General features: G+C 56.1%; 2 protein-coding genes across 8 annotated transcripts in view; one reads left to right on the top strand and one right to left on the bottom strand.

Moving 5' to 3' along the window:
* ADGRG5 (adhesion G protein-coupled receptor G5) overlaps positions 1-3,395 on the bottom strand; it is a 31,041-nt gene extending 27,646 nt beyond the window's left edge. For 2 of the 5 annotated variants that reach the window (XM_059904062.1, XM_059904066.1), the window contains exons 1-2: positions 1,967-2,268; positions 1,448-1,602 (exon numbers count right to left, since the gene is read on the bottom strand). The gene's annotated coding sequence lies outside the window, so the exon portion shown is untranslated. Of the gene's footprint in view, positions 1-1,447; positions 1,603-1,966; positions 2,269-2,872; positions 2,953-3,339 lie in introns of those variants that run through there. The other 3 variants (XM_059904064.1, XM_059904065.1, XM_059904063.1) reach the window with 3 other exon arrangements.
* On the top strand, positions 2,595-24,092 carry CCDC102A (coiled-coil domain containing 102A). Of its 3 annotated transcripts, none has more exons than XM_059904060.1 (9): positions 2,595-2,675; positions 10,257-11,007; positions 13,349-13,575; positions 15,217-15,325; positions 17,809-17,925; positions 18,276-18,485; positions 20,019-20,189; positions 21,148-21,251; positions 23,472-24,092. In XM_059904060.1, the coding sequence occupies exons 2-9, from the start codon at positions 10,417-10,419 to the stop codon at positions 23,599-23,601; spliced, it is 1,659 nt and encodes a 552-aa protein (XP_059760043.1). In that variant the 5' UTR covers positions 2,595-2,675; positions 10,257-10,416; the 3' UTR covers positions 23,602-24,092. The 3 variants fall into 3 exon arrangements, with proteins under 3 accessions (XP_059760043.1, XP_059760044.1, XP_059760042.1); XM_059904061.1 differs by lacking the exon at positions 2,595-2,675 and adding an exon at positions 2,691-2,919; XM_059904059.1 differs by lacking the exon at positions 2,595-2,675 and adding an exon at positions 5,473-5,660.
* The last annotated feature ends 1,043 nt before the right edge of the window (positions 24,093-25,135 follow it).

The raw sequence follows: 25,135 nt of genomic DNA, 5'->3' as shown, positions 1-25,135 counted from the left end.
TAGTGAAGTGTCTCTCCACATGGGGGCTGCTCCCACTGGTGATCTGTGAGAGGGCAGTAAGTGGCACCCCAGACAGGCCATTAGATAAACTAATGAGTCAGACCACGAAAAAGTCATTTACTTTTCAGTCTTTCTCAATCCTGGTGGCAACCAGGAGAAGCGTCCATGTAAAACTAAATTGTCTCTAACCTCTTTCTACCACTGCCTTCTGTCCTTTTGATTTTCATTCTTCAACCTTCTATTGGACATAGAAAACAAGACACCTGATTTTTCATCATCAACTCAGCCTCCTCCACCTTCACTATCTGTATCCCTACCTCCAGAAACTCTGGTAAAGAACTCTAGACTCGGGCTTCCCTGGTGGCGCAGTGGTTGAGACTCTGCCTGCCAATGCAGGGGACACGGGTTCGAGCCCTGGTCTGGGAGGATCCCACATGCCGCGGAGCGACTGAGCCCGTGAGCCACAATTACTGAGCCTGCGCGTCTGGAGCCTGTGCTCCGCAACAAGAGAGGCCGTGATAGTGAGAGGCCCGCGCACTGCGATGAAGAATGGCCCCCACTTGCTGCAACTGGAGAAAGCCCTCACACAGAAACGAAGACCCAACACAGCCATAAATAAATAAATAAATAAATAAAATATTAAAAAAAAAAAAAAAAAAAAAAAAGAACTCTAGACTCTTGGTCCATGGCTGTCCTTACTGGCTGTGAAACTTTGGGTAAGCCTGAGCCAAGAGCCTCAATGAGCATTTCCCCAAGTTTAAAATGGGGATGTTCCAGTCCTCTGAGTACTCAATATCTGAATCTCTCAGGTCCAAAGTACACACAGTAAGCAAAGGCCAGCCACTGCAACATTTACAGGTTAGTTCCCTCTCAACCACCACATATCCCCACCAAAATCAGTCCCTAGCTGATTGTCAGATGCTATTAACATTTAACCACGCAAATACAAAGCAAATGGTTATGAGTGAAACTGCAAATCTTGCAAAAAGCGTGAGATTTCATGAAGTTGATGGAAGTGATGCCGTGGAAATGGAGCAGCAACTGACCACAGAGGAGGGGAACTTCTGTAAGAGAAATGACCAAGAACTTCCAGAGAGAATTGTTTGACTATCAAAGGATTCATAGTGAGCCTTGGGAGTGAAACCCCAAATACTTCTGCAAAAAATGATCCTCCTGCTGCAAAGAGCCAATACTTTGTTCATTCTAATGCATGCATGATTGCAATCATAATCTAAATACAGGCATACCTTGGAGATATTTCAGGTTCGGTTCCAAGCCACCACAGTAAATCAAATATTGCAATATTCGAGTCACACAAATTTTTTTGGTTTCCCAGTGCATGTAAAAGTTATGCTTACACTATAGTGTAGTCTAGTAAGTGTTCAATAGCATTATGTCTAAAAAAAACTTTTTAACTTAAAAATCTTTATTGCTAAAAAATGCTAACCATCATCTGAGCTTTCAGCAAGTCATAACCTTTTTGCTGGTGGAAGGTTTGAAATATTTTGAGGGTTATCAAACGGTGACACAGAGACACGAAGTAAGCACATGCTGTTGGTGCCAATAGACTCGCTCTAGACAGGGTTGCCACAAACCTTCAATCTGTTAAAACAAAACAAAACATCTTGTGAAGGGCAATAAAAAGAGATATGCCTCTATTGTTAATTATCGGTTTAAACTAATTTATCTTCTTCATTTTTAGTTTCTTTTCCCATGTAAAGTCCCAATACAGCAAGTTTCCCTCCACTACCTCTCTGAACTTCTGGTCCTCTTTTTAGACGGATTCACCTCAGCGGCCTTCCGGCGGACAGGATGTGGTAAGAACAGGGCCGCCAGGCGCCCGCCTCCCCCTCTCGCCAAAACCGAAGACACCCACTCCCAAGGGAGGAAGCTCCAAAGTGGCAAAGCGCACGCAAGGGCCCCAGAAGGTAACTGCCCGGGACCACCCCGTCAGCTGCGGCCCTACCCTTCGCAGGAAGTATCCTGGCACATCCGAGAAAACCTCCGCCCGGCGGGCCAAGTGCCCCATCACACTTCCCAACACGCGCGAGGTTACTCTGGCCAACCCTTCTGTTGTACAAAGGGAAAACTGAGGCCCGATGAGGGGCAGGGACTTGCTGCTCCACGTCCACTCGGTGGCAGAGCTGGCACTGGGAAGAATGCAGGTAACAAAAGTGAACACTTAGTAAACACGCTCCACCTGCTGAGCCCGGGACAGCCGGTGCCCACTTCTGCTGCTGGGCGCCTAGCATGTCATTGGTGCAAGGAGAAACCTGAGGCGGGAAAGCCGAGCCCCGCGGGCGCCCCCAGACCATGCCTTCCTCCCCCCCCCCCCAACTCTCGGCCCCCATGCTGCGGTGGGGCCTATGTCGGGGTCCGGCACGCTCTGTGCTGATCCCGCCGGCTCGGCCCGCGCCCCTCGCCCCAAAGTTAGGTTTGGGTCCCCCACCCCACCAACTAGGAGGGCCAGGGTCAGAGCCAGTCCGCAACCCGCCGGGGCCCCACCGCCCCCGCCCCCGCCCCGCCGACTCCTCTCCCTCCCCTCCCCCCGGGAGGGAGGAGGAGACTCCGCGGCCCTCCCTCGGCCCTCCCGGCGGCGACCGCAGCAAGCCCCGTGCCCGCTCCGCCCATCCGCGGCGGGTCGGACGTCCGGAGCCCGCGGGTCCCCGGCCGAGGTGAGCGGGGCCGCCAATGCAGGAGACCGAAAGCCACAGCTTCCCGGGAACTCCCTCCAGGCCGCGAACCTTCCGCGGGAGGGAAGGGGTTAACTTGGGGGCGTGTTGGAGGAGAGGAGAGCACTGGGGCTCTCGCGTCCGCAGCAACCCCCAGACTCGGAGCAGAACTTCCTAGCCCCCTCCCCGGGTTCCCCCACCTCCTGGGGCCCGGGCCTCGGGAGTGAAGGGGCTGCGGGAGTTGGGGGTAAGGCAGGGCCGCCCTCGGAATGCAGCGGGCCGGGACCGGACGGGAGGGGGGCGCCAGCGGGCGGGGGCGGAATTTGGAACTCTCCCGGGGGACCCAACGTGGTCACCATGGCGAGTGTGGGATGGACAGGCAGCGCGGGCCAATCGGAGCGCGACGCCGCTGCCCTAGGCCTGCGGCGGCTGCCAATGAGGGACCGCGTGGTGGGGTGGGCGGGACCGCGTCTCGAGGGGCCAGGAGACCCTCCTCCCTCAGCCCGCCGCTACCGTGAGCTGGGAGGCTGGGGAGGGGGCAAGGAAGTGAGGTCTAAGGCGTCTCTCGTGGTCGTGGGAGGGCAGAAGGGGAATTTCTGGAAGGAGTTGGGGCAGGTGGAACGACGGCTCAGTGCGAGGAGAAGGGACTGGGCCTCGGTTGCCTCACCGTTCTGATTGTACGAACGACTGGTGTCCAGCAAGCCCGTTCCCCATCCGGAGCTTCAGTTTTTCCGTCTTAAGTGTCGGTTATGTAGGGCTGTTGTGGAGCTTGGATTAGTTCGTATTGGCGCAGATTTTTCCCACTTGTTGGACAAAGCTTTTAGGTATCTTGTTAGTGCCTCTCCCCATCCTACAAGTAAGGAAACAGCCTCAGAGAGGGCACGGACTTGCAGATAGCACACAGCATAACAGAGGCAGAGATGAGACTCGTGGGAAGTCTGCTGTACAAGAGTGAATAGTTCAAGGAGTTGCTCAGAGGCCCGGGGCAGGGGCCTGCCCCCATGAAAGGCTCCCATCCTCTCCCAGCTATGCTTGGCCACTTGGCCTGATGACTGAGGACCCCATTGTGTAGGTGGTCCCAGGGGCATCTTGCCCCTCAGGTGATCACGACCCAGGAGAGGAGGCATCCCGTTCCAGCATACTAGCGCCCCACCCCCAGCCCTACTTTGCTGCTGGTCCTCTATGTGGATGTGGACCAGTAGCTGTACCTCTGGGTCTCAGTTGGCCCATTTATAAAGAAGGGAGTTCTGATCGGTGATTTAGGATATCTGTGGCTCCTGGATATGAGATGGGGGTACCTGGGAACAGGCCAGGGGTGGCTATCCCCTCGGGCTCCGGTTCAACCTGCAGGCTCAGCTTACCTTCCTCCCTCCTTCTCAGTCCTCTCCTGGAGGTCCAGTGACTGGAGCGTGGGCAGCAGGTCAGAGGGACAGGCGCCCACACTTTGTGGGCTGACCAGCCTTGGACCCTGCACTTATCCAATCAGGCCGTCCTTTGTGGTTTCCTGCCGGGCTCTGCTCCCTGCCCACAGCCAGGCCTGTGGCCACAGACCAGCCCCAGAGCCCCACCTGAAAGGTTCTGGGAGAACATAGAGGGTTTCTGAGCTGGAGGGAAGAGTAGGGCCACCAGGCGCACCGGCCCCAATCCCCTAAACTGGGCCCCATCTAGGCCTCAGCATTGCTTACTCTTCTGACTAGATATGAGTCATCTAAACATGCTAAGGACAAAACACAAAGTTGTCCCCCTGTGAGTCAGGCTTCCTCAGGTAAGATGCCTGATCCTTGACCTGGCCATGAGATGACTTCTCACTGTGACCTTGGCCTCAGACAGATTCTGACACCTACCTGTCTCAGAGCCTGGCCACAGAGTGACTCCTGATCCTTAGGATGGCTCAACCCTCCCAGGTTATAGGCAACCCTTAACTGTTCCTTTTCCATCCATCAACCTGGGAAGCATTTATGCAGCATCTGGGCCCTGTGCTGACAGCCAGCAAGACCAAGATGCCCTTGTGGACTTCACAGTGTGGCAATTGCTGAAGAACAGGGAGGTGCCAGTGCTTTGGGAGCACTAACATACTCTGTGTACAAGGTCAGGGAAGGCTACCCAGAGGAGAGGTATCCCAAAGTAGGTCTTAAAGGATGCGTAGGAGTTTGCAGCTGGAGAAAGAAAGGAGAAACAAACATTCCAAACAGGTCCATGAGCAGCAGGAACCACTGGTCACTCTGTGTAGACAGGGCTGAAGAGGGCCTAGCCTGAGGCAAATATCGGATCAAAACATTATTGTTTCTGTCCTATGAGTGGCCAGCCGCTGCCTGGAGCAGTGAGGATGGCTGCAGGGGTGGGGTTCAGGAGCTCTGAGTCCCACGTGGCTCCGCTGCCCAGCTCAGGGGATGTGAAGCCATGGTTCAGCCTTCTGCTCTCCACCCCACCAGCCAACTTGGAGCATATGTTGTATGCAGGGCCTGTCCTAGTGGCTCTGGGTGGCACAAGTGTCCTACCTGGGTTGGGGGAAGCCTGGACTGCAAGAAGAGAGAGGGCAGCTGGCCAGGTCTGGCTGCGGAAGGTTATGGGGCTCTGCTCCCCGGCAGAGAGCGGGGCTGGGGAGGCCAAGGCGTTTTCTGGAGGTGGTGGAACTGAGCTTGAAGCGTGGGTGGGGTTTCAGAGGCTGAGGGGGACATCCCAAGTGGGGGAACAGCCTGAGCAGAAACCCTGAGGATTCAAGCAGGAATAGACCCGTCTGGCTGGTGGGAGGCAAGAGAGGGGAGGGTGGGTGGGAAAGGCTCTCTGGGCCTGTGGAGGCTGGTCCCTCCTCCACCTAATCCTTGGGAGGTGGTGACACCCTGCAGGAATCAGGAGGCCACCCCACACATATCTGCACACCCCTGGGGAAGAAGGCGCTGAGGCTGGTGGGGAAGGGCAGGCAGGGTAGGGCAGCTGGAGCCTGTCTCTACAACTGCAAGCTGAACCTCCGTGTGGCATCGACTCTCGGTGAGTGTGTACGTTACCAGGGCTTGGGTGTATGTGTGTGTGTGTGTGTGTGTGTGTGTGTGTGTCCGTCCGTCCGTCCGTGTCCCCAAGGCTGTGTTATGTGAGTGGGGTGGGGGTAGGGGTGAGGGGAGGCGTTGCTGGGCAGAGTCTAGCTGCCCTTAAGTGTGTGTGCAGGGCTCCTGGTGTACTGGGGGTGGGCTTCTCCAGAAAACCGACCTTGGGCTCCCACCCCCATGCCTTTACATGTGTGCGCACACACACCCTTCAGGGGACCCTGGGCCTGCAGGAGGAAAGGCGGGGGGGCTGTTCAGAGCCCCTCTGTCCCCACTGCTCCCTACCGCCAGCCCCCAGGAGGGGAACAGGAGCTGAGTCTGGAGCCCACCCCTGCCTTTAGTGTGGGCGCCTGGAAGCCATTAGGGGCCGGGGTGGCGCCTGCCCTGCCCCTGCGCGACAGGCTTGGGATTCCTGGAAGGAGTGGGCCACCCCTCCCTGCCAAGCCCCATGCCAGGCCTGGCAGCTCCCAGAGTGTCAGAGAGGATGTGGCAGTAGCCCCCCCCGCCACCCTCTCAGTTTAGGGGCTGCAGGACGGGCCCAGCAGACAGGGGCCCGGCCCTGAGCACCCCCTCCTCACCACTCCCCCTCCCCCGTTCCCAGCACAGCTCTGGTGGGGCTGGCGGGGCTGCCTGCCGGGCTGGCACTGTATTTCCTGCCTCCTTCCCCTCCCCCGTAGGCTCTCACATTGTTTTTCTTTTCCAAGAGCTTCTCCATGTGGAGCTGGGCCAGGAAAATGGGGCGAGGAGGAGTGTGAGTGTCCGTGTATGTGTTCGTGTGTATATGCTTGTCTTAGGGATGAATATGTATCTTTGCATGTCTCTGTGTGTCCATCATTGTGGGCACGTATATGTCTTCAGGTGTGTCTGTAACGCTGTATCTACAAGTGAGCGTGTCTGTGCATACATATAGTTGTGTGTGCATATGGGGCCATCTCTGAGTGTGTGTGTGTCTGCCCGTGTCTCTGTATCTATATTTACATGTATGGGATTGCTTGTGTGTCTACAGATGTGTGTCTGGGTGTGCACATGTCTGTGAATGCACATGGAATCTAGGCCAGCCACCTCATTGCACAGTTGGAGAGACTGAGTCACAGTGGGCACTCAGCCTTCCAGGGATCCCTTGGGGAGTCAGGGGTGTACAGGGACCTGAAACCTAGGTCTGTATGGCTGTGTCTGTGTGCATAACTTTGTGCAGGTGTTACTGGGGTTGAGACATGCATGTTTGTGTGTCTGGAACTATGGGTGGTGACAAGGCATCACCAGTTACTCATATGTCCCAAACTTGGATGATTAAAATGCAAATTCCCAGCCCCACACCTACTGAACATGATTCTCTTGGGGGGTGAGGCCCAGGAACTGCATTTTAAGCAAGTGTCCAGGTGAATCTGAAAGACTCCTTGATCTAGAAGCGCTGGCCTCCCTCACCCCTCACCCCAGTTCTACAGGCGGAGAAACTGAGGCCCAGTATGGGGCAGTGGTTTACATGAGGTTGGTGACAGAGCTGGGCCTAGAGCTGGCGCCTGGTGAAGGCAGACAGTAAACAAACAGCAAATGCACTAGAGAAATGGAGGAGGATCACTGAGGAACTATGACACTGATGGTCATGGATTGAAACTGACACTGGTCCACACAGTGGTGTAAAACCTGCGATGCCTGGTTATACGGGTGAAGGCAGGAGCAGGCAGAGCGGTGGAGGCGACCAGGGTTGGCGTCGCCTGGAGAGACAAGAACAGGTGAGACAGCTGGGGCGCTCAGGGCGTTTGCGAGGACGAGGTTGCGACCATGGCACGTAGCAAGGAGAGAAGGGACAGGGTGGGCGGTGGGGACAGTGAACAGGTGGGGCGATCGGTAGGCTGTAGCTCCTTTGGAGACTGAAGAATTTTTGGTGTTGGAGCCCTAAAGGGAGTGAGCTTGGAACTGACTCTTGAGAGAGGTCACAGCTATTGGTAATGAGAAAGGTTGCGGCCACTGGCATGATCAGGTTTGTGTTTTTATTTTTTTTAATAAATTTATTTATTTATTTTTGGATACGTTGGGTCTTCGTTGCTGCATGGGCTTCTCATTGCGGTGGCTTCTCTTGTTGCGGAGCATGGGCTCTAGGCACGCCAGCTGCAGTAGTTGCGGCATGTGGGCTCAGTAGTTGTGACTCACGGGCTCTAGAGCAGAGGCTCAGTAGTCGTGGCGCACGGGCTTAGTTGGTCCGCGGCGTGTGGGATCTTCCCGGACCAGGGCTCGAACCCGTGTCCCCCGCATTGGCAGCAGATTCTTAACCACTGCACCACCAGAGAAGTCCCAGGTTTGTGTTTTTAAAAACTCACTCTAGCTGCCGCTCTTGAGAATGGATTTGAAGAAGACAAAAGGGGGCAGGGGGAAGGGGCAGGGAGGGCGGTGGCTGCAGTCTCCCAGGTGGGAGATGATGGTGGTGGCCTTGACAGGTTAGTGGCTGAGGAGGAAGAAGGTGGATAGATCCACGTGATGTGTAGACAGATCAGACAGACTGATCTGACTTGGAGGCGGGGATAAAGCAGATTCCAGGATGTTCCCCACAGCATGAAGGAGTAAGGAAATGCTCTTCTCCCAGAGGGGACATCAGAAGGAGGATCCAGTAGTGGGGAGAGTGGAGACAGTGAATCCCATCCGACCAAGCTGAGTCTGAGTTGTCTGAGGGACATGCTGGTGGTGTGGGCGGTTCTGGAGGGCAGCCCGGTGTGGAGAGAGAGATTCGGGGTTATTGAGGACATGGTGAGATGGATCAGGCAGGGGCAGCCAGAGAGGAGAAGGGGGCGAGGACTGGATGGCACCCGCACTCCAGGGAAGCTGATGGGGAACAGCTGGAGAAGAGGAGGAAAACCCGGAGAACATCCTGGGAGAGAGCAATGCAAGAAAGGAGGGATGGAAGGTGCCCAGAGCTAGAGAGGGCACACCTGTGAGGGCTGAGCTGTGCCCAGTGGGTGGGGCAGGGGAGCTGGAAGCCAGCCTGGCAAGGCCTGATAAGAGAGAGAGAGGGAGGTGGACAGGGCGGAGACAGCAAGTGTGGACCACTCTGGATGGGCCTTGAAAGGGAGGAGACAGAGAAGTGAGGTGAAAGTGCCAGGAGAGACTTCAGCAGGTGGAGAGGCCCCCTGGAGAGGGATCATTGGCAGGGGTGGGAGAAGCTGGATGTGGGGGGACCTTTGACCCAAGGAGGGAGAGCCCTTCTATCCTCTTAGGGGCAGAGAGGAGGGGGCCGTGGGGCTTGGGGCACGACAGGGAGGGAGTGCCAGCCTTACAGCTTCTCTTTTCACTGTGAACTCTGACATTAGATCACCTGCCAAGAGTGAGGGGCTTAGAGGCCGGAGGAGGGTGAAGAGGGGACACAGAGCGTTGGCCAGACAGTGTTGGGACACTGTTCCGGGTTGCTGAGAGCCCCACCAGCAGTGCCCTGATGGGTCCCTGTAAAAAGGAAGAGATGGCAATCAGGGCAGGGCCTTAGGGGCCGGGGTGAGGATCTGTGGGACAGGCCCAGCTGAATGGGGAAGGAAGTACGAGATGCCCTGAGGGGCTGCTCCTGGTGGTCAGCACAAAGCCACATGGAGGGAGAGTGTGGCAGGTTGGGGATAGAGAAGGGCACGTGTCTCACTTATTTTAAAGGGGACGTGGCCCATGAACAGCAGAGCTCAGCGGCAGGCATGGGGGGCACCTCACCACACCGCACCGCCACCATCTAGACACCGGCTTATTTCTGTCGTACCACCAGTGCGTGCAGGTATTCACCAAACCTGCACCAGTGTTTGCATTTGGACTTCTGGATGCTGTATCTGGATTAACTCCAGGGCTTAACTTTGCTGAGCCTCCCTTTCCTCTTCAGTAAATGTCTATAATTTCCCCCAAGTCTGTTGAGAGGATAGTTCACATAGCCATGGTGCCTGGCCCTCCATAAATGTCACTGTCATTGTCATCACGTGCTGGGACAAAGACCAGGAGCCAGCCCCTGCCCTCAGCAAACTCACAGCCTGGGGTCAGGATGGGGAGCACACAGGGACACAGATAAGTGGTACAGTGAGATTGGCTAGTGGAGACACGGGCTGGGGCTGACCACCTGGCCTGAGGGGGTCCGGGAAAACTTCTTGAAGAAGGTGATATCTCAGATAAGTTTTAAGGATGAGAAGCGTTAGCCCAGTGCAGGAAGAGGCTGGGAGGGGACTCCTGGCGGCAGGGCCAGCATGGAAGCATGCAGCATTCCGGGTGGAGAGAGAATAGTATAAGCCATTCACTGTATGAGATGGGACCTGAAGATGAGGGACAGCAGATCAAGGTTTCAGGTCAGCTGCGGCTGCTGCAGGGTGAAGGGACTCAAGGGGGGGAGTCTGGAGGCCAGTGAGGAAGCGGTTGCAGGCCCTTGCTCACCATTCCAGCCTCACTGGGGTTTCTGGAGGTGACCATTTTCACTCCTCCCACCTTTGCCCATGCTGTTCCCTCTGCCGGTTACTCCCTTCCCATGGCTGAGCTTAAGAATATGGACGGATGGTAGTCACCTCCTAATAATGGTTGTGTTCTCCCACAGGTTGGAGGAGGCGTCCCCCGCCCCGTGGCCGGGAGAGCAGCGGGTAGCAGTGGCCATCATGCACAGTGGTATCGCGTCCGCCGTGCGCGCCCCGCGACGCCTCTGAGTCTGGGAGTTCCAGCCCAGGGCCCGCGAGCCTGCCCGCCCCCGCGGCCACACCATGAGCCACGGGCCGAGCCCCCGGCTGGCCGAGTCCCCGCAGCTGTCCAAAGGTAGCCTCCTGACCATCTTGGGCAGCCCGTCGCCCGAGCGCATGGGGCCGGCCGACTCGCTGCCGCCCACGCCGCCGAGCGGCACGCCCTCGCCCGGGCCACCTCCCGCTCTGCCGCTGCCGCCGGCGCCCGCGCTGCTGGCCGACGGGGACTGGGAGAGCCGTGAGGAGCTGCGGCTGCGGGAGCTGGAGGAGGCTCGCGCGCGGGCGGCGCAGATGGAGAAGACCATGCGCTGGTGGTCGGACTGCACGGCCAACTGGCGCGAGAAGTGGAGCAAGGTGCGCGCCGAGCGCAACCGCGCGCGCGAGGAGGTGCGCCAGCTGCGCCAGCGTCTCGACGCGCTCACCAAGGAGCTGGCGGGCGCGCGGCGCGAGCGCCAGGAGGCGCAGGGCGAGTGCGAGGCGCGGGGCCGCGAGCTGGCGCGGCTGCGGGGCGCCCGGGGGGTCACGGACAGGACGCCTGACGGTCCCGAGACCGAGCCAGAGAGGGAGCAGGAGCCAGTGCGCGACGTCGGGTCGGAGAGACCCCAGGCCAGCCAGGTGCGCGGCGCGGGGGGGGGGGGGGCGGGGGGGGCGGGGCTGCTGGGCGGGGCCTTCGCGCTGGAGTTTAGAAGTGGGAGGGGCTGATTGACTCGGGCAGAAGAGGTGGCCGCCTGTCTCAGAAAGAGGGGTGGTAAGGGCCGGGCCTGCAGGGAGGTTTCACTCCTTCGGGGGGTCGGGCTCTGCACTGCAGGACCCCAGGTTACCTCCCTTCCAGAGACCGCCCCCAGAGCAGAGAGTCCCCGGTTCTGGCGGTCCCTCCACTCCCACACCTGAGTAGCCAACAGAACCAAGAAATCATCCTCTTTGAGCAAGAGCAGGTTCTAAGCACTTACCTGGAAGACATCCATTAGTAGCAGAGCTGAATCCATTCATTCGTTCAATTTGAATTTAGGGGAAGGGAGAAACATTTATAAGAGGTGTCAGTCAAAGCTGAGGGGTGGGGGGTTATCAGGGCAATGGGAGCACAGAGGAGGTCCCAGATCCAGGCTTTGAGGAGGGGGCTGCACAGAAGCTCTTCTGGAAGCATTCCATCGAAGCTGAGACTAGGAGAATGCGGAGGAATTGGCTGTGAAAAGTGCAGGAAAGCATTCCGTTTAAGCTGAGACTAGGAGAATGCGGAGGAATTGGCTGTGAAAAGTGCAGGAAAGCATTCCGTTTAAGCTGAGACTAGGAGAATGCGGAGGAATTGGCTGTGAAAAGTGCAGGAAAGCATTCCATTGAAGCTGAGACTAGGAGAATGCAGAGGAATTGGCTGTGAAAAGTGCAGGAATGCATTCCAGGTGATGGAAATTCTGTGCAAAAACCTAGAGGCTGAGAGTGCCTGGTGAGTCTGGGAAATGGCATCCATGGTTCGATGGGCACCTCCACAGGGCGCTAGGCTCTGCGTGTGCATTGTCTGGTTAATTCTCAGAGCAACCCCAGGAAGTATTTCCTTTACAAACGAGAACACTGAGGCGTTGAGAGGTTAAGTACCAATGGCTCCCAGCTGGTGACTAGAGTCACTGGGAGTTGACCCCAGGTGAACTCCAGAGCCCATGGTGATAATAGTCAGTACATCTGGAATATTAATGGTGTGTGTGGAGGGCAGCCTCCCCTGAACCAGCAGGCGTGTCACCAGAAGGCCATCTAGGGACAGAGTCCAGCCTCAGGTTGCTCCCAGCTCCGTCCCCAGGCAGGCCAGCTCCTCTAGCTAAGATTCTTGGCTGCCCCTCTCCTCTCCTGCCTGTGGGCTAGAGTGGGCACTGCTGCCTCCTGGTGGCTGAAGCCCCTCCTCCCCAGGCCTGCATGGTGTTTGCAATTGGGGTTCATTGCTTTTCTTCGGGACAGGGAATGAGAGCCCCTGTATACCAACCAGCCTCACGGCACTATTCCTGTTCTCTCCTTCTTCTGGTTATCAGTCACAGTCGAGGGGGTGGCAGGTACCAGCGGTGGGAGCTCTGGAGTTGCAGTCTGAGTTTGCTCTCCAACCCAGCCGTGTCCTCTGTGACCCACAGCAAGTCCCTTCTTCCCTCCCTGTTTCCTCATTTGTGAATTGGAGCTTTGGACCAGGTGGCATGAGAGGCCCCCACCCAGACAGTCTGAGATACAAGAGGAGTAGAATCTCACTCAGGGAGGCCTCAGGGCCACTGTCCCAGTCTGGATAGGAAAACCAAGGGCCAGTCAGGGAAGGGGCTGGCCCAGACTCATCTGGAAAGGCTGTGGGAAAAGCCAGGCTGTAACAGAGGCCATGGGCATCTTGGGTCTGTAGTCAGAGGCAGGCCAGGGGGCAGACAAGGGCAGAGGGGAAGGGGAGCCTGGCAGGGAGGAAGAGGCCTCAGAGTTGAGTTAATAATCCCTCACTGCTTCCTATCTGGGAGCTGGTTCTGCTCTCAGAGGCCACCCCCCTTCCTCAGCACACCCACTTATCATGTTTCAGGTGTTTGCACCTGAAAAACGGGATCTTCGAGTGGGAATTCCTTTTGAGGGAATCTAGTCCTTATTCGTTGTAGGAATCCCTGCTTCTACATTCATTCACACCAGTGTCCCACCAAATGTTTGCATAGTTCCACTGACAGGGAGCTTACCACCTATTCTGGGGACTCCTCCAGGATTCAGGGAACCTTAGTGGCTGACTCTGTGTGCACTTCCAGGCAGTGCAGGGGGAGGGTGTGTCCCTCCCTCTCCAGGGGTGGAGAAGCAGGCAGCAGAGAGAAAACTGGGGTCCAGAAGGACTGTGTGACTTGCCCAAGGTTACCCACCAAGCTGATGCCAGACCCTGGGCCTAGGAGAGGCCACGATGAAGGCCAAGAGGGTGAGGATTCAGCGACCACTGACCCAGCCTCCACCTTGGACCCCACAGGAGCTGGAGCTGGTGGAGGGCCTGCTGAAGAGCAGACCAGAGGAGCCCGAGGGCTGCTGGGAGGCACGCAGCCTAGGGGCCGGGGCCTCACGGGGCAGCTCGGGCCGCCAGGAGCGCAGCCGACTGCCCTGGGAGGACACCGCCACCATCGAGGAGGACGCCTCCAAGTTGACTGCCCTGCGGCTACGGCTGGATGAGTCCCAGAAGGTGCTGCTCAAGGAGCGAGAGTAAGTCCCGGGAGGCAGGCAGGGGCGGGGGCCGGGCCAGGCCACGCCAGGGCGTCCTCAGAATCACAGAATGAAATCCGTGTCTCAGAAGGTGGGATTCACTGAAGCGGAATGGTACTGTTTCAGTCTTGGGGCTTTAGAACAGTGGTGCTCTGCCCAAGGACACAGTGTGAGGGTTTTTTTTATTGTTATTAATTCAAATAATACGTGTTGGGCATCGGGGTCAGGCTCTGCTCGGCAGTGAGGATACAGCCATCAGTAAGACCAGAAATCCCTGCCTTCATGGGGGGAGAGTGCCGTGGGCAAAAATAAAAGCAGGGAAGAAGGGATAGGGAGATTGGGGGGTTGCAGCTGGGAATTTGGCTTTGGACGTGTTGAGTTTGAGATGGCACGGAAGCAGTTGGGGACATGAATGAATCTGGAGTTTGTGAGACGGGTCTGGGCTGGAGGTAAAAATGCAAGAGTCATCGGCAAATAGATGATACTGAAAGCCGTGAGCTGGGGTGAGAGTGGATAGGGAGGTGGCCAGAGGATGGGGCCCTGAAGCTGACCAAGTTTAGAAGAAGAGGGAAGCAGCAAAGGAGACAGGAGAAGGGAGCCAGTGGGGGGCAGAGAAAGCAGGAGAAACTGTGTCACAGAGGAGAGGGTGATCAGCTAGTCAAGTAGGAAGAGGACTGAGCACTGAGCAGTGGATTTAGGACGTGGAGGTCGCCAGTTACCTTGATCGGGGCACAAGCCTGATTATGATGAATATTTTGTAACACCCTCTTTTCTGTCCAGAAATTAAATACAAAGATAGTTTAACTTAACTACACACAGAAGTCTTTTAAAAATCAACATAATGCCCCTGTGAAGATAGAGGCAGAGATCAGGGTGATGCTTCTGTAAGCCAAGGAACACCAGAAATTGCCAGCAAACCACCAGAAGCCAGGGGAGAGGCATAGAACAGATTTCCTCTCACACCGCTCACGTGGAACCAACCCTGCCAACACCTTGGTCTTAGACTTGGAGCCTCCAGAACTATGAGACAATACATTTCTGTTTAAGCAAAACAAACAAAAATCAACCTATTGTACAAACTGAAATGTAAAGAAATACTAGACTTCAGAATAGGAGACCAGCACGGTGTGGGGTTGGTCGTAAAGCACTGTGTGCTGGGGCCAGACCCCATGCTTGTTACCCACAGTGCCTCCTTCACGTTCAGGACAGAGTGCAGGGTGGGGGTCATGAGAACACATGGGACTGCCACCCAGTGATGATGACAAGAGGGGACCCGTCCTTCAGAGAGTCACTGGACAGTGTTTTCCAGCTTGTCTAACTGCAAAGCTGTGTGTTCAAACCAAGCCTACATAAAACAGATAGGAAGAAATGGGGGTCTCATTTGGCAGATGAGCCCAGGGCCCAGTGCCCTGGAGACCTGGTCACTCCACACTGGGAGCTGGGCACCTGTAGCTGTGCAGAGGGTGGAGCTCCAGAAGAAATGCAAAACCAGGGTGCCTGCCGCAGAGTGGGGTGCCAGGGCCTTGAATGCAGAGGCAAGCACTTTGGACGTGGGATTGACAGGTGCAGACTACATAGGAGGACTCAGCAGAGGGCCCCAGTGGACTCACCCCTATTTATCCCTCCCTCTCCCCTACCCAGGGATAAAATGGCACTGAGCAGGAACATTGAGAAGCTGGAGGGGGAGCTCAGCCAGTGGAAGATCAAGTATGAGGAGCTGAGCAAGACCAAGCAGGAGATGCTCAAGCAAGTGAGTCCTGGAGACCACGGGGGCTTCCTGGAGGAAGCAGTGCTGCACTGTCGAATTTCAGCAGAGGGAATGGAAGAAAGAAGGGAATTCATTCATTCACTGTCAAGCACCAGCCATGTGCCATGCGGTGTTCTGAGTACTGGGGCAGGCAATGTCCTTACCTTCAGGAGCTCACCTTAGCGGGGGCCGTGGTGAGGGAGACCAACAGTAAGCAGGTAGATAAATTCAGAAGCTGTGAAGGAGTCAAAACACAATCAAGAGAAATGAGGTGGTGGGTCATAGAAAGGCCTCTCTAAGAGGGTGACATTTGAGGCAAGACCTAAAGGGATTAGAAGAAGCCACCCTTGAGAAGAGATAGGGGCAGAGTTCCTGGCAGAAGGTACAGCAAATGCAAAGGTCCTGAGGCCAGAACAAGCCTAGTGTGTTCAGGAAATAGAGGCCAGTGTGGCTGGAGGATAGTAAGTGAGAGATGAGATTGCAAGGGGAGCTAAATCCCATAGGCCTTGTAGACCAAGATGAAGGGGAGGAGTCTGGACGTTCACTGGGCACATGGTGCGAAATCTCGCTGGAGCCTCACAGCAGTCAAGAAATCTGGGTCCTGATGTCCCCATCTTACAAATGAGGAAATTGAGGCCCCAGCTGGCAGAGAGGGGATTCCACCACTGCAGTCGGGGGACTCAGGACAGGCAGGGGTCAGGCTGGGCTTCGCTTACTGCTTCCTGTGCAGGCCCTGATGGCCACCAGGGGGCGCAGCCACCCACGGAAAGCTGGGCTGGATCCCTGCTTTTCCAGAAGGCGGGAGGTTCACAGACCTCAGAGCCTGAAACTGTCCTGGAAAACCGGTCTTTAAGTAGAATCTCTTTAAGGAATCTCCTAAAATAGAGCTTCCCAGACGTCACCCTCATCCTCCTGAGTCAGCATCTTTGGGGGTTGGGTCCAAGAATCTGTCATTTTAATCTTTTCAAATTGTGTAATCTTTTGAAGAAAAGTGAGTAAGACACAACTGTGCAGATTTACAGATACATAATTATAAAGATTCTCATTTGTATCAGGCTTTCTTCCCTCAACATTCCATATTTAAGGCTCATCCATGCCATTGCAAAGAGCATTCATCTGGCAGTTTTCCCTGCTGTACAACAGTGAATCTGCACTATTTTAAAAGCACCCCAGGCGATTCTCATGTGACCAACCCCACACCCACAGGCAGACCCGGATTCAGATCCACTGGGTGCGTTCAGCCAGTGTTCACTGCCCTGGGCCCAGGCCATACAGGGATACGGAGGCGGGCAGACAGACATGCTGTCTGTCCTCCCGCGCTCACATTCTTGGGGGGACAGGGGGGTGGAGAAGTACCCCTTCTAGGCAGGGAGGACAGGAGAGGCCTCCCTGAGGAGGGAGCATTTAGGCCAAGACCTGAGAATGAGAAAAGTCAGCCCTTCAAGATACCTCGGAACGGGGGCACCAGGCAGAGGGAACCACACATGTGAAGCCTGCAGTGGACAGGAACTTGTGTATTTGAGGACTAGAGAGGAGGCCGAGGTGCCCAGAGCACAGAGAGCTCAAGGGAGAGAGGTGGGAGATGCGGTCGAGGGGAGACAGGTAGGGGTCCAGTCGTGCAGGGCTTTAGGGGACCATAGGGAGGGGTCAGTTTTTATCTTTTTTTTTTTTTTTAAATTTTATTATTTATTTATTTATTTTGGCTGCATTGGGTCTTCGTTGCTGCACGCGGGCTCCCTCTAGTTGCGGCGAGCGGGGGCTACTCTTTGTTGCAGTCCGCGGGCTTCTCATTGCGGTGGTTTCTCTTGTTGCAGAGCACGGTCTCTAGGCGCACGGGCTTCAGTAGTTGTGGCACGCGGGCTCAGTAGTTGTGGCTGGCGGGCTCTAGAGCGCAGGCTCAGTAGTTGTGGCACGTGGGTTCAGTAGTTGCAGCATGTGAGATCTTCCCAGACCAGGGCTCGAACCCATGTCCCCTGCATTGGCAGGCAGATTCTTAACCACTGCGCCACCAGGGAAATCCGTCAGTTTTTATCTTAAGGAACCTGGGAATGGAGATATGATTGGGTTTATCTTTTTTGTTTTTATTTATTTTTTGGCCACACCGCATAGCTTGCAGGATCTTAGTTCCCCAAGTGGGGATTGAATCGGAGCCCCCTGCAGTGGAAGCGCCCGAGTCCTAACCACTGGACCGCTAGGGAATTCCGCTGGGTTTATATTTTTTAAAAGCTCCGCCTAGGCTATTGTTGTGGAAAGTGGGTTGACTGGGGAGGTGGGGGGGCAAGAGTGGACACTGGGAGGCTAGATGGTAATGAGGTAGGAGGTGAGAGATGTTGGAAGAGGCAGAAGTGGTCAAATTCGGGGTCTGTTCTAGATACCCGGTGGCCCATTTGGGCACCACCCCAGGCTCCTTGCTGAGCCCTTCTGCACCAGTGCCCACCCCCAGGGCTGGTGGTCCTCACCTAACCAGGCTGTGCTGTATCATGCAGCTCAGCATCCTGAAGGAGGCCCACCAGGACGAGCTGGGCCGCATGTCCGAAGACCTGGAGGACGAGCTGGGTGCACGCTCCAGCATGGACAGGAAGATGGCGGAGCTGAGGGGCGAGGTGAGGCCACTGGGAGCGCCTGGGGCTCGGGGGACCAGGGGCCCTGCCACCATCAGTCATTCACATAGAAGAGGGCAGGAACCAGGCCTGTACACTAAGGGGGAGCCAGCCACACCCCGAGGGTGCTCCAATCTGCAGGGGGTGGGCCTCTCTCCCACACAGAGACTAGAAGTGCCCTCACATCCTGCACACCGTGAAATAAGCCCGTGTTAATTATAGCCGCTGCAGCTGGACCTGCTTCCTGGAGCCAAAAAAACGGCTGCAGGAGGAGGTGTGGAGGGGGAGCCTCCAGCTCTGGCCTTCCGTGCCCCCTCCCTGTGGACCCCTCCCCCTGTCCTGCCCTGTTGCAGATGGAGCGGCTGCAGGCGGAGAACGCAGCCGAGTGGGGTCGCCGTGAGCGGCTGGAGACAGAGAAGCTGGGCCTAGAGCGTGAGAACAAGAAGCTGCGGGCACAGGTCGGGGACCTGGAGGAGGCGCTGGCCCGGCGACGGCGGCAGACAGCCAGCACGCTGGACTGCGACCTGCGGGCCAGCCAGGCCGCGCTCTTCGAGAAGAACAAGGTGGGGCAGTGGGTGGCGCGGCCAGGGCTGGGGCAGAGCGCCTCCTGGGTGTCCAGCTCCAACCCGCAGGGGGCCAGGGACCGTTGAAGTAACAACTACGGACAGAGGTGGTAATCGCCCCAGCCGCGGCTCCTGCCGGGCGCCCACTGTGGGCCAGGCTCAGTGATATCATAGTAGCTGCATTTATGGGGCACCACTGTGGGCCAGGCTCAGTGATATCATGGTAGCTGCATTTATGGGGCACCACTGTGGGCCAGGCTCAGTGATATCATAGTAGCTGCATTTATGGGGCACCACTGTGGGCCAGGCCCTGTGCCGGTGCTTTTTGCCCATGATATCACTTAATCCTCTCAACAGCCCTTTTATTAACCCAACAAATGTTTACTGAGCACAGTGTGTACGCCTTGTTCTAGGTGCTGGGGAAACAGCAGTGAACAGACAGGAGGGACGTGGCCCCCCCTCATGGAGCTGGTGGCTCAGGGGGATGCAGGTGTTTTTCCCTCCCTCACACACTCACGCTGGTCACACAGCTCCGTGGCTGGGCGGGAAGAGGAAAGAGGGAATACCAGGGGACCTGGCTTAGGCCCTGGTCATGGGGAGACTTCCCTGAGGCAGTGAAGTTTGAGCCCAGGTCTCAAGGGAAAGCAGGTGTTGACTGGTAGTGAACTGATTCCGGGAGAGAATTCGGAAATACTGTGAATGAACGTCCCGTGGTGACAGGGACATGGAGCTTTGGAGGAGCAGGGAGGCCGGTGTGGCTGGAGGGCAGTGGGCAAGAAAGACGTGGTAGGTGAGACAGGAGCTCAGGGCCACCTTTGAAGAGTAAGAGGTAGGTGCAAGCAGGTTGCGGTTCTGAGCGCTCACTGGCTGCTGTGTGGAAGGCGGATAGGAAGGCAAGCCGGTGGGGAGTCTGTTGCCGTTTCCTGGGGCAGCGGGAGATGATGGAGGCCAGGACCAGGCTGAGGTTGGTGGAGATGGAACAAAGAGGATGGATTCAAGAGACCTTTAGGTAGTGCCTGTCCCCATTTCATGGATGTGAAAACTGAGGCTCAGAGAAATCACAGAGCTCAGGGGTGGGCAGCTCCTCTCCTGGCTGCTCATCCTCTTCCCAGCCACTCTGGCTTCTGATCTCTTTTCTTCCGACACCCACTCCCCAGCTTAGCTCATCTCCAGACCCAGGGCTTTAATGCCATTTACACACCAAAGAGTCCCGACTTCACCCCTCCCCAGAAAACATGACTCAGCTCAAGTAGGCTGCTGGACACCTCCATGTCTTCTCCAGCAGGCGCCCCAGAGTTACATGTCCAGAATGGAGCCACCAGTTCCACCCACCTCTTCCCTCATTGCCCCGCGTGCCTTCTCACCTCACTAGATGGCACCTCTAGCCTCCAGCTGCTCAGCCAGCTCTCGTACTGGTATTTTAGACAGCAGGTGGAGAGATTCCGGGCAAGAGAGACACCGGCACCCCTAGAACTGCCTGACCTCATGGAACTCCCTCGCACGAGCCCTCCCCCAATCTCTGCTCCCCTGCAGGAGCTGGCAGACCTGAAGCATGTGCACAGCAAGCTGAAGAAGCAATTCCAGGAGAAGGTGGCGGAGCTGGCACACGCCAACCGGCGGGTGGAACAGCACGAGGCAGAGGTGAAGAAGCTGCGGCTGCGGGTGGAGGAGCTCAAGAAGGAGCTGGCCCAGGCTGAGGACGAGGTGAGCGCCTGCTGGGGCCCAAAGCACAGCCTGCAGACCTCAGCTGGGGGAGGTGGGAGTGGGGCTGCAGGGCCCTCCCATGTCGGTCCATGCTGGGTCCCCTGGCACAAGCCTGACTCTCAAGAGGGACCCAGGCAGGATAGAGCAGGTGGGTGGGTGACAGATGGTGTGTGAGTAGGAGGATGGGAAGAAAAATGGACAGACAAGGTGGATAAGTGGTTGAATAGATTAATGGATGGATGAGTGGGTGGATATGGAGTTGGTTAAATAGAAGGACAGAAGGATAACTCCATGGATGGATGAACAGATGGATGAGGGAATAGGTGGACAGATGGATGGGAGAGGGAGAGAGGATAGATGGATGAGTTGTAACAACAGATGTCTGATGGGTGATTGGTTGGATGGATGGATGGATAGGTAGATAGATGGGTGGATGGATGGATGATGGATGGATATATGGAAAGATGGATGACTGAGGGGATAGTGGAAAGACGGACAGACAGCTGACTGGGTCAGTGGGTGGAAGAATGAATGGAGAGGGAAAGAAGGACAGACGGATGGGAGGACACAAGGGTAGGGTGAATGGGTGTCTGAAGAGATTAATGAACGGTGAGTGGGTAGGTGGGTATCTCCATGAGCAGATGGATATTTCCATAGATGAGTGGTCAGATGGACAGATTCGTAGGGTAGGTGGGTTGATGGATGGATCGGTAGCTTGGGGCGTTAGAGGATGGGTAGATTTGGAAGGGAGGGGCAACAGGAAAGAAGAGAAGCGAAAGGGATGTTTCCCTGGAGGAGGTGGGCCTTGGTCTAGGCCTCAAAGGAGCGACAGGAATTGCTCTTGGGGAAGGTCATTCCCACAGAGGAACAGCAGGAGTGGCTGGTCCTAAGCAGATGGCAGGGCAGGCTGGCCCAGCCCAAGGTGACTCCCATGCTCTTGGCCCTGCTCACCCCCCAGTTGGACGAGGCCCACAACCAGGCGCGTAAGCTGCAGCGGTCACTGGACGAGCAGACGGAGCAAAGCGAGAACCTGCAAGTGCAGCTGGAGCACGTGCAGTCCAGGTGGGCCCAGCGTGCAGCCCCTCCGGGGGAGGACTCCTGGCTGGGGCACAGAAACAGGGCAGAGGAGCTTCCAGCCGAGGGAAGCCAAGGGTCAGGGGTCAGGGTTGGAGCCCTGAGTGGGGCTAGTGGGGAAGACAGAGAAGGAAGAGATCTGGACGTCCTGGGGCCAGAATCCTGTCCCCTCCAGGCAGGAAGGGCCAGGGCCAGGAAACCAGGGAAGGGAGTGCAGGAAGTAAGACCAGCTGGGAGCCTTGGAATTGTGTCATGTGTCCAGAGGATAGGAGGGGCGGCCAAAGAGGTCAGGCCCAACGTGGGGCAGCAGGGAGGGCCAGTGGGTCTGGGGAGTCTTTGATAAGAAGAACGAGCAGGCGGGGGTGATCCTGAAGGACTGGAGGGCAGGGAACCACGGAGGAGCCCCGGCTTTGATGGCAGCCCCGACCCCCTCATCTGTAGACAGGACCCATCAGCCCCAGTGAGGGAGGACCAGAAGGTCTGGGGGACCCACCCAGCACACTCTGCGTCCCTCCCCTGCCTCCCTCTCCATCACAACACCCTGTGAATGGCTCTCTCCCTCGACTCCCCCTCAGAGACATGAGATGACAGATAATATCTAGTCCCAGCCCCTCCCCATTTCAGAAGCCCCCACCTGAGACTGATTCTTCCTGTGCCGCGCCTGGGGCAGGCCCTTACCTACATCTTCTTATTTCATGGAATAGACAGAGCCCAGGCTCTGCAGCAGGCTGCCTGGGTGGTTGGGAATTCTGGCTCTGCACTTAGTAGCCGTGTCATTTTGGGCCACTTACTTGACCTCTCTTGGTCGGAGTTTGCTCATCTGTTAAATGGGCCTGATAACAGTTTTTATTACCTCCTGGTTGTGGGAGTTAAATGAGCTGATCTATGCTTATAAAAGTACCTGGCACATAATAAATGCTAAATAGTTGTGGAGCTTTTGTATTTGGGTCAGATATTGTGCTGTAAGGATCATGCTCCTATGAGAGAAGGAAAGGGAAAGATTTTTTTCCTAGGGGGCTGGCAGACGAGGAAACTAAGGCACAAGAGGGTAAGTCCTTCCACAGCTACACAGCTAGTGGGTGGTCAGGCCAGATCACCCCCCGCCATCTGCCACCTGAGCCCTCATTTACAGAGCATGTACTGTGTGTGCTGAGTTTCTGTGGCTAAGAGTACAAGCTGTGGAGCCAGACCTGTCAGCTGTGTGCCCTGGCCAGCCGAGGCTCAGTTTCCCCAGCTGCCTGGGATGCTGCCTGTCAAGTGTTGTTCAGGGGCCCAGGCATGAGTCCAGGTCAGGCTCAGTGTCTGGCCAGCTCTGCCCACCCCCACCCCACCCCCAGCCCCACCCAGCACACACCCCTCCAAAGGCCGCCTAGCCTCAGGGCTCTCCCGCAGTCTTGGCCACATTCTCTGGGAGCCATAAACTCCCAGAATGGGCAGGCAGACTCTGCCCAGCCTCTCAAGTGCTTCCATCAGGGAGGGCGGGGCTGCCCGGGACCGCTGCCTTATTTTATTTCCCAACTTTTTGTGCTTTAATGTGCCGGGGACAGCTCACTAAATCACAGTGCAGTAATGGAGGCCCCCGCCTGTGCCCCTCCCTGCCGTGTTAATAATTCATGCCTTCCAGTAAGATGCAGCCTGGGCGGCTACTCCGCTGGGGGTGGGGTGCAGGGGAGCCAGGGGAGAGGGGGGATGGGCATTTCCTCCACCACCTCTTCTTAGAGGGAAGTTTGCCTCATACATTTTGGCTTTAGGAATTTTAATGTGGGGAAGAACTAGGGTGGAGCGCTTTCTCGCTGACATTAAGGATGTAGGGGACTCAGAACCCACACCCCCAAACTCTCTCCCTGTGGGCTTGGGTTTGAATCCCAGCAGCATGACCTTGAGCCTGCTGCTTCACCTCTCTGAGCCCCTGGCCCACTCCAGAGCCAGCCAGCCAGTTCAGAGCCGAACACCTCTCACTGCTGTCTGTGGGACTTCGGGCAAATTACTCAACTGCTTTGTGCCTCAGTTTCCTTGTCTGTAAAATGGGGGTGACAGAAGCACCTCCCTCATTTCAGGGGCTTCTGGGAGGATGAAGTGAGGTGAGGTAATGTTTGTAAAAGGCCCAGTCTGGTGCCTCGCAGCAGGGAAGCGCTAGGGGCGGCTTAGCTGCTGTCAGCACCAGCTGATGAGGCTCACCCCTGACCCGCCTGTCACCCCGCCCCACAGGCTCCGCAGGCAGCAGCAGAATGCCCCCCTCTTTGGAAAGATCCGCAGTGCTCGCTTTGGCGCCGAGGAGGCGGGGGACGGAGCCAGTGACCTGGACGAGGATGAGGACCTGCAGATCCAGGTGGCCTAGAGCTCCCAGGGCTGGGCAGGACTGGCCAGCAGCCCGGGCCCCCGGGTGCCCAGGCTGACCAGCCACTTGAACTGATGCAGCTACCTGTGCTCGCTCTGGGAGCAGACCACGGTCCCTGCCACAGATGACTTCCTTCTCTCCCACAGTGGGCATCAGTGGTCCCACCTTACCTACACTCTGTGAAAGGGAAGCCATGGCCTATGTTTTATATATATATATATATATATATATATATATATAATATATATATATATATATGCCTGGGGTCCTTGGACCCATTTGGTTTTATAGACACAGGACCACTCTGAGGCCCACTCTAGGTGCCCCCCCCAACCCAGGACCTTCTTGCAGGGGGAGCGGGTGTCAAAGGAGGGCTGTTGGGACCTCCACCCAGGCTGCCTCTCTGGGCCTCAGGGGTCGGGCAGGGGTTGTGGCTGTTCATAGTACAATGTGATAAACCCAGTCTTTTGTAATAAATGGAGTTCAGGTTCTCGGGCTGGAGTCCTGAGAGTGTGGCAGATGTGGGCACGCAGTGTGGGGGACAGACAGGATCAGCCTACCCCTGGCACCGAACCTGAGCTCAGGAATATTGATATTAAGTCACTTGAATGACTTAATAAATGAATGAACGTGAGAAAGAATGAATGAATGAACACTGGAACTGCTGAATGGTCTGGAATCCAGCTCCTTTGAGGGGAAGGAAAAGGGAAGGCGCATGTCTAATCTGGAGGAGACTTCAGTTCTGGCACCAGATGAATTCAAATCTCTGCTCTGCCTCTTACTGGCTGTGCAACCTTGGGGAAGTTAATTGCCCTCTCTGAGCCTCAGTTTCTCCATCTATAAATTAGATGTCTCATAGAGCCATCAGGAGAATTCGGTGAGTTCATCTGGAGCTCAGTAAAGGTTAGTTATAATTGAAATACTTGAAGGTATGCCCTGGAGAGGGGGGCTTTGCCAGCTGGGTGCTGCCGTAAGGGGTGAAGTTCAGGCAACTTACTGGTGGGTGTTTACCCAGAGGTAGGTATGAACACAACAAATAATAAATCCTTTTATCATTCCCCTAGCCCTGCTCTAGGTAGTGAAATTACAGGTAATCTTATTTTTGATACTTAATTTCTAAACCTTCTATGACCAGCCAATTTATATTAAATCTGGTGGAAAAGGTTATTAAAAACACAGTAGCATATATTTTTGAATCTTCACAAGTTGAGGTGGCATTTGAGACACCTGCCCTTGATGGGAGTTTTACATGAATTCTTGGTACCAGGGCCTGCTTTCTGCAGGAGGAGGCCCTCTCAGAACTGTTCTAGCACGCGGGCCGTGGTGAGTTCCCTGTATTCAGAGGTGAGTACAGAGAGGCTGGGCTTGGATCAGGGGCCTGGCACCAAAGAGGAGTTAAATTCAATTGACAGAAAAAAAAATTCAGTTAATAGAGGGGCTCCCTGCCCCGAGTGGCAGCCGCACTAAAGGACTTCTCTCTTGTTGTGGCCCAGTCTGAGGGACCCCTGGGGCCATGGTGCTGGGACCCAGTGGA

Source organism: Balaenoptera ricei, chromosome 19, assembly GCF_028023285.1.
Source record: "Balaenoptera ricei isolate mBalRic1 chromosome 19, mBalRic1.hap2, whole genome shotgun sequence".
Taxonomy (NCBI): Eukaryota; Metazoa; Chordata; class Mammalia; order Artiodactyla; family Balaenopteridae; genus Balaenoptera; species Balaenoptera ricei.
This window is presented reverse-complemented; position numbering and strand designations above follow the sequence as displayed.

What these genes read in the sequence shown, in the direction of transcription:
- CCDC102A (XM_059904060.1), top strand. Translation starts at nt 10,417, where the DNA reads ATGAGCCACGGGCCGAGCCCCCGGCTGGCCGAGTCCCCGCAGCTGTCC. An exon ending in AGAGACCCCAGGCCAGCCAG is followed by an intron (nt 11,008 to 13,348) that starts GTGCGCGGCGCG and finishes TGGACCCCACAG; the next exon opens with GAGCTGGAGCTGGTGGAGGG. An exon ending in TGGCGGAGCTGAGGGGCGAG is followed by an intron (nt 17,926 to 18,275) that starts GTGAGGCCACTG and finishes GCCCTGTTGCAG; the next exon opens with ATGGAGCGGCTGCAGGCGGA.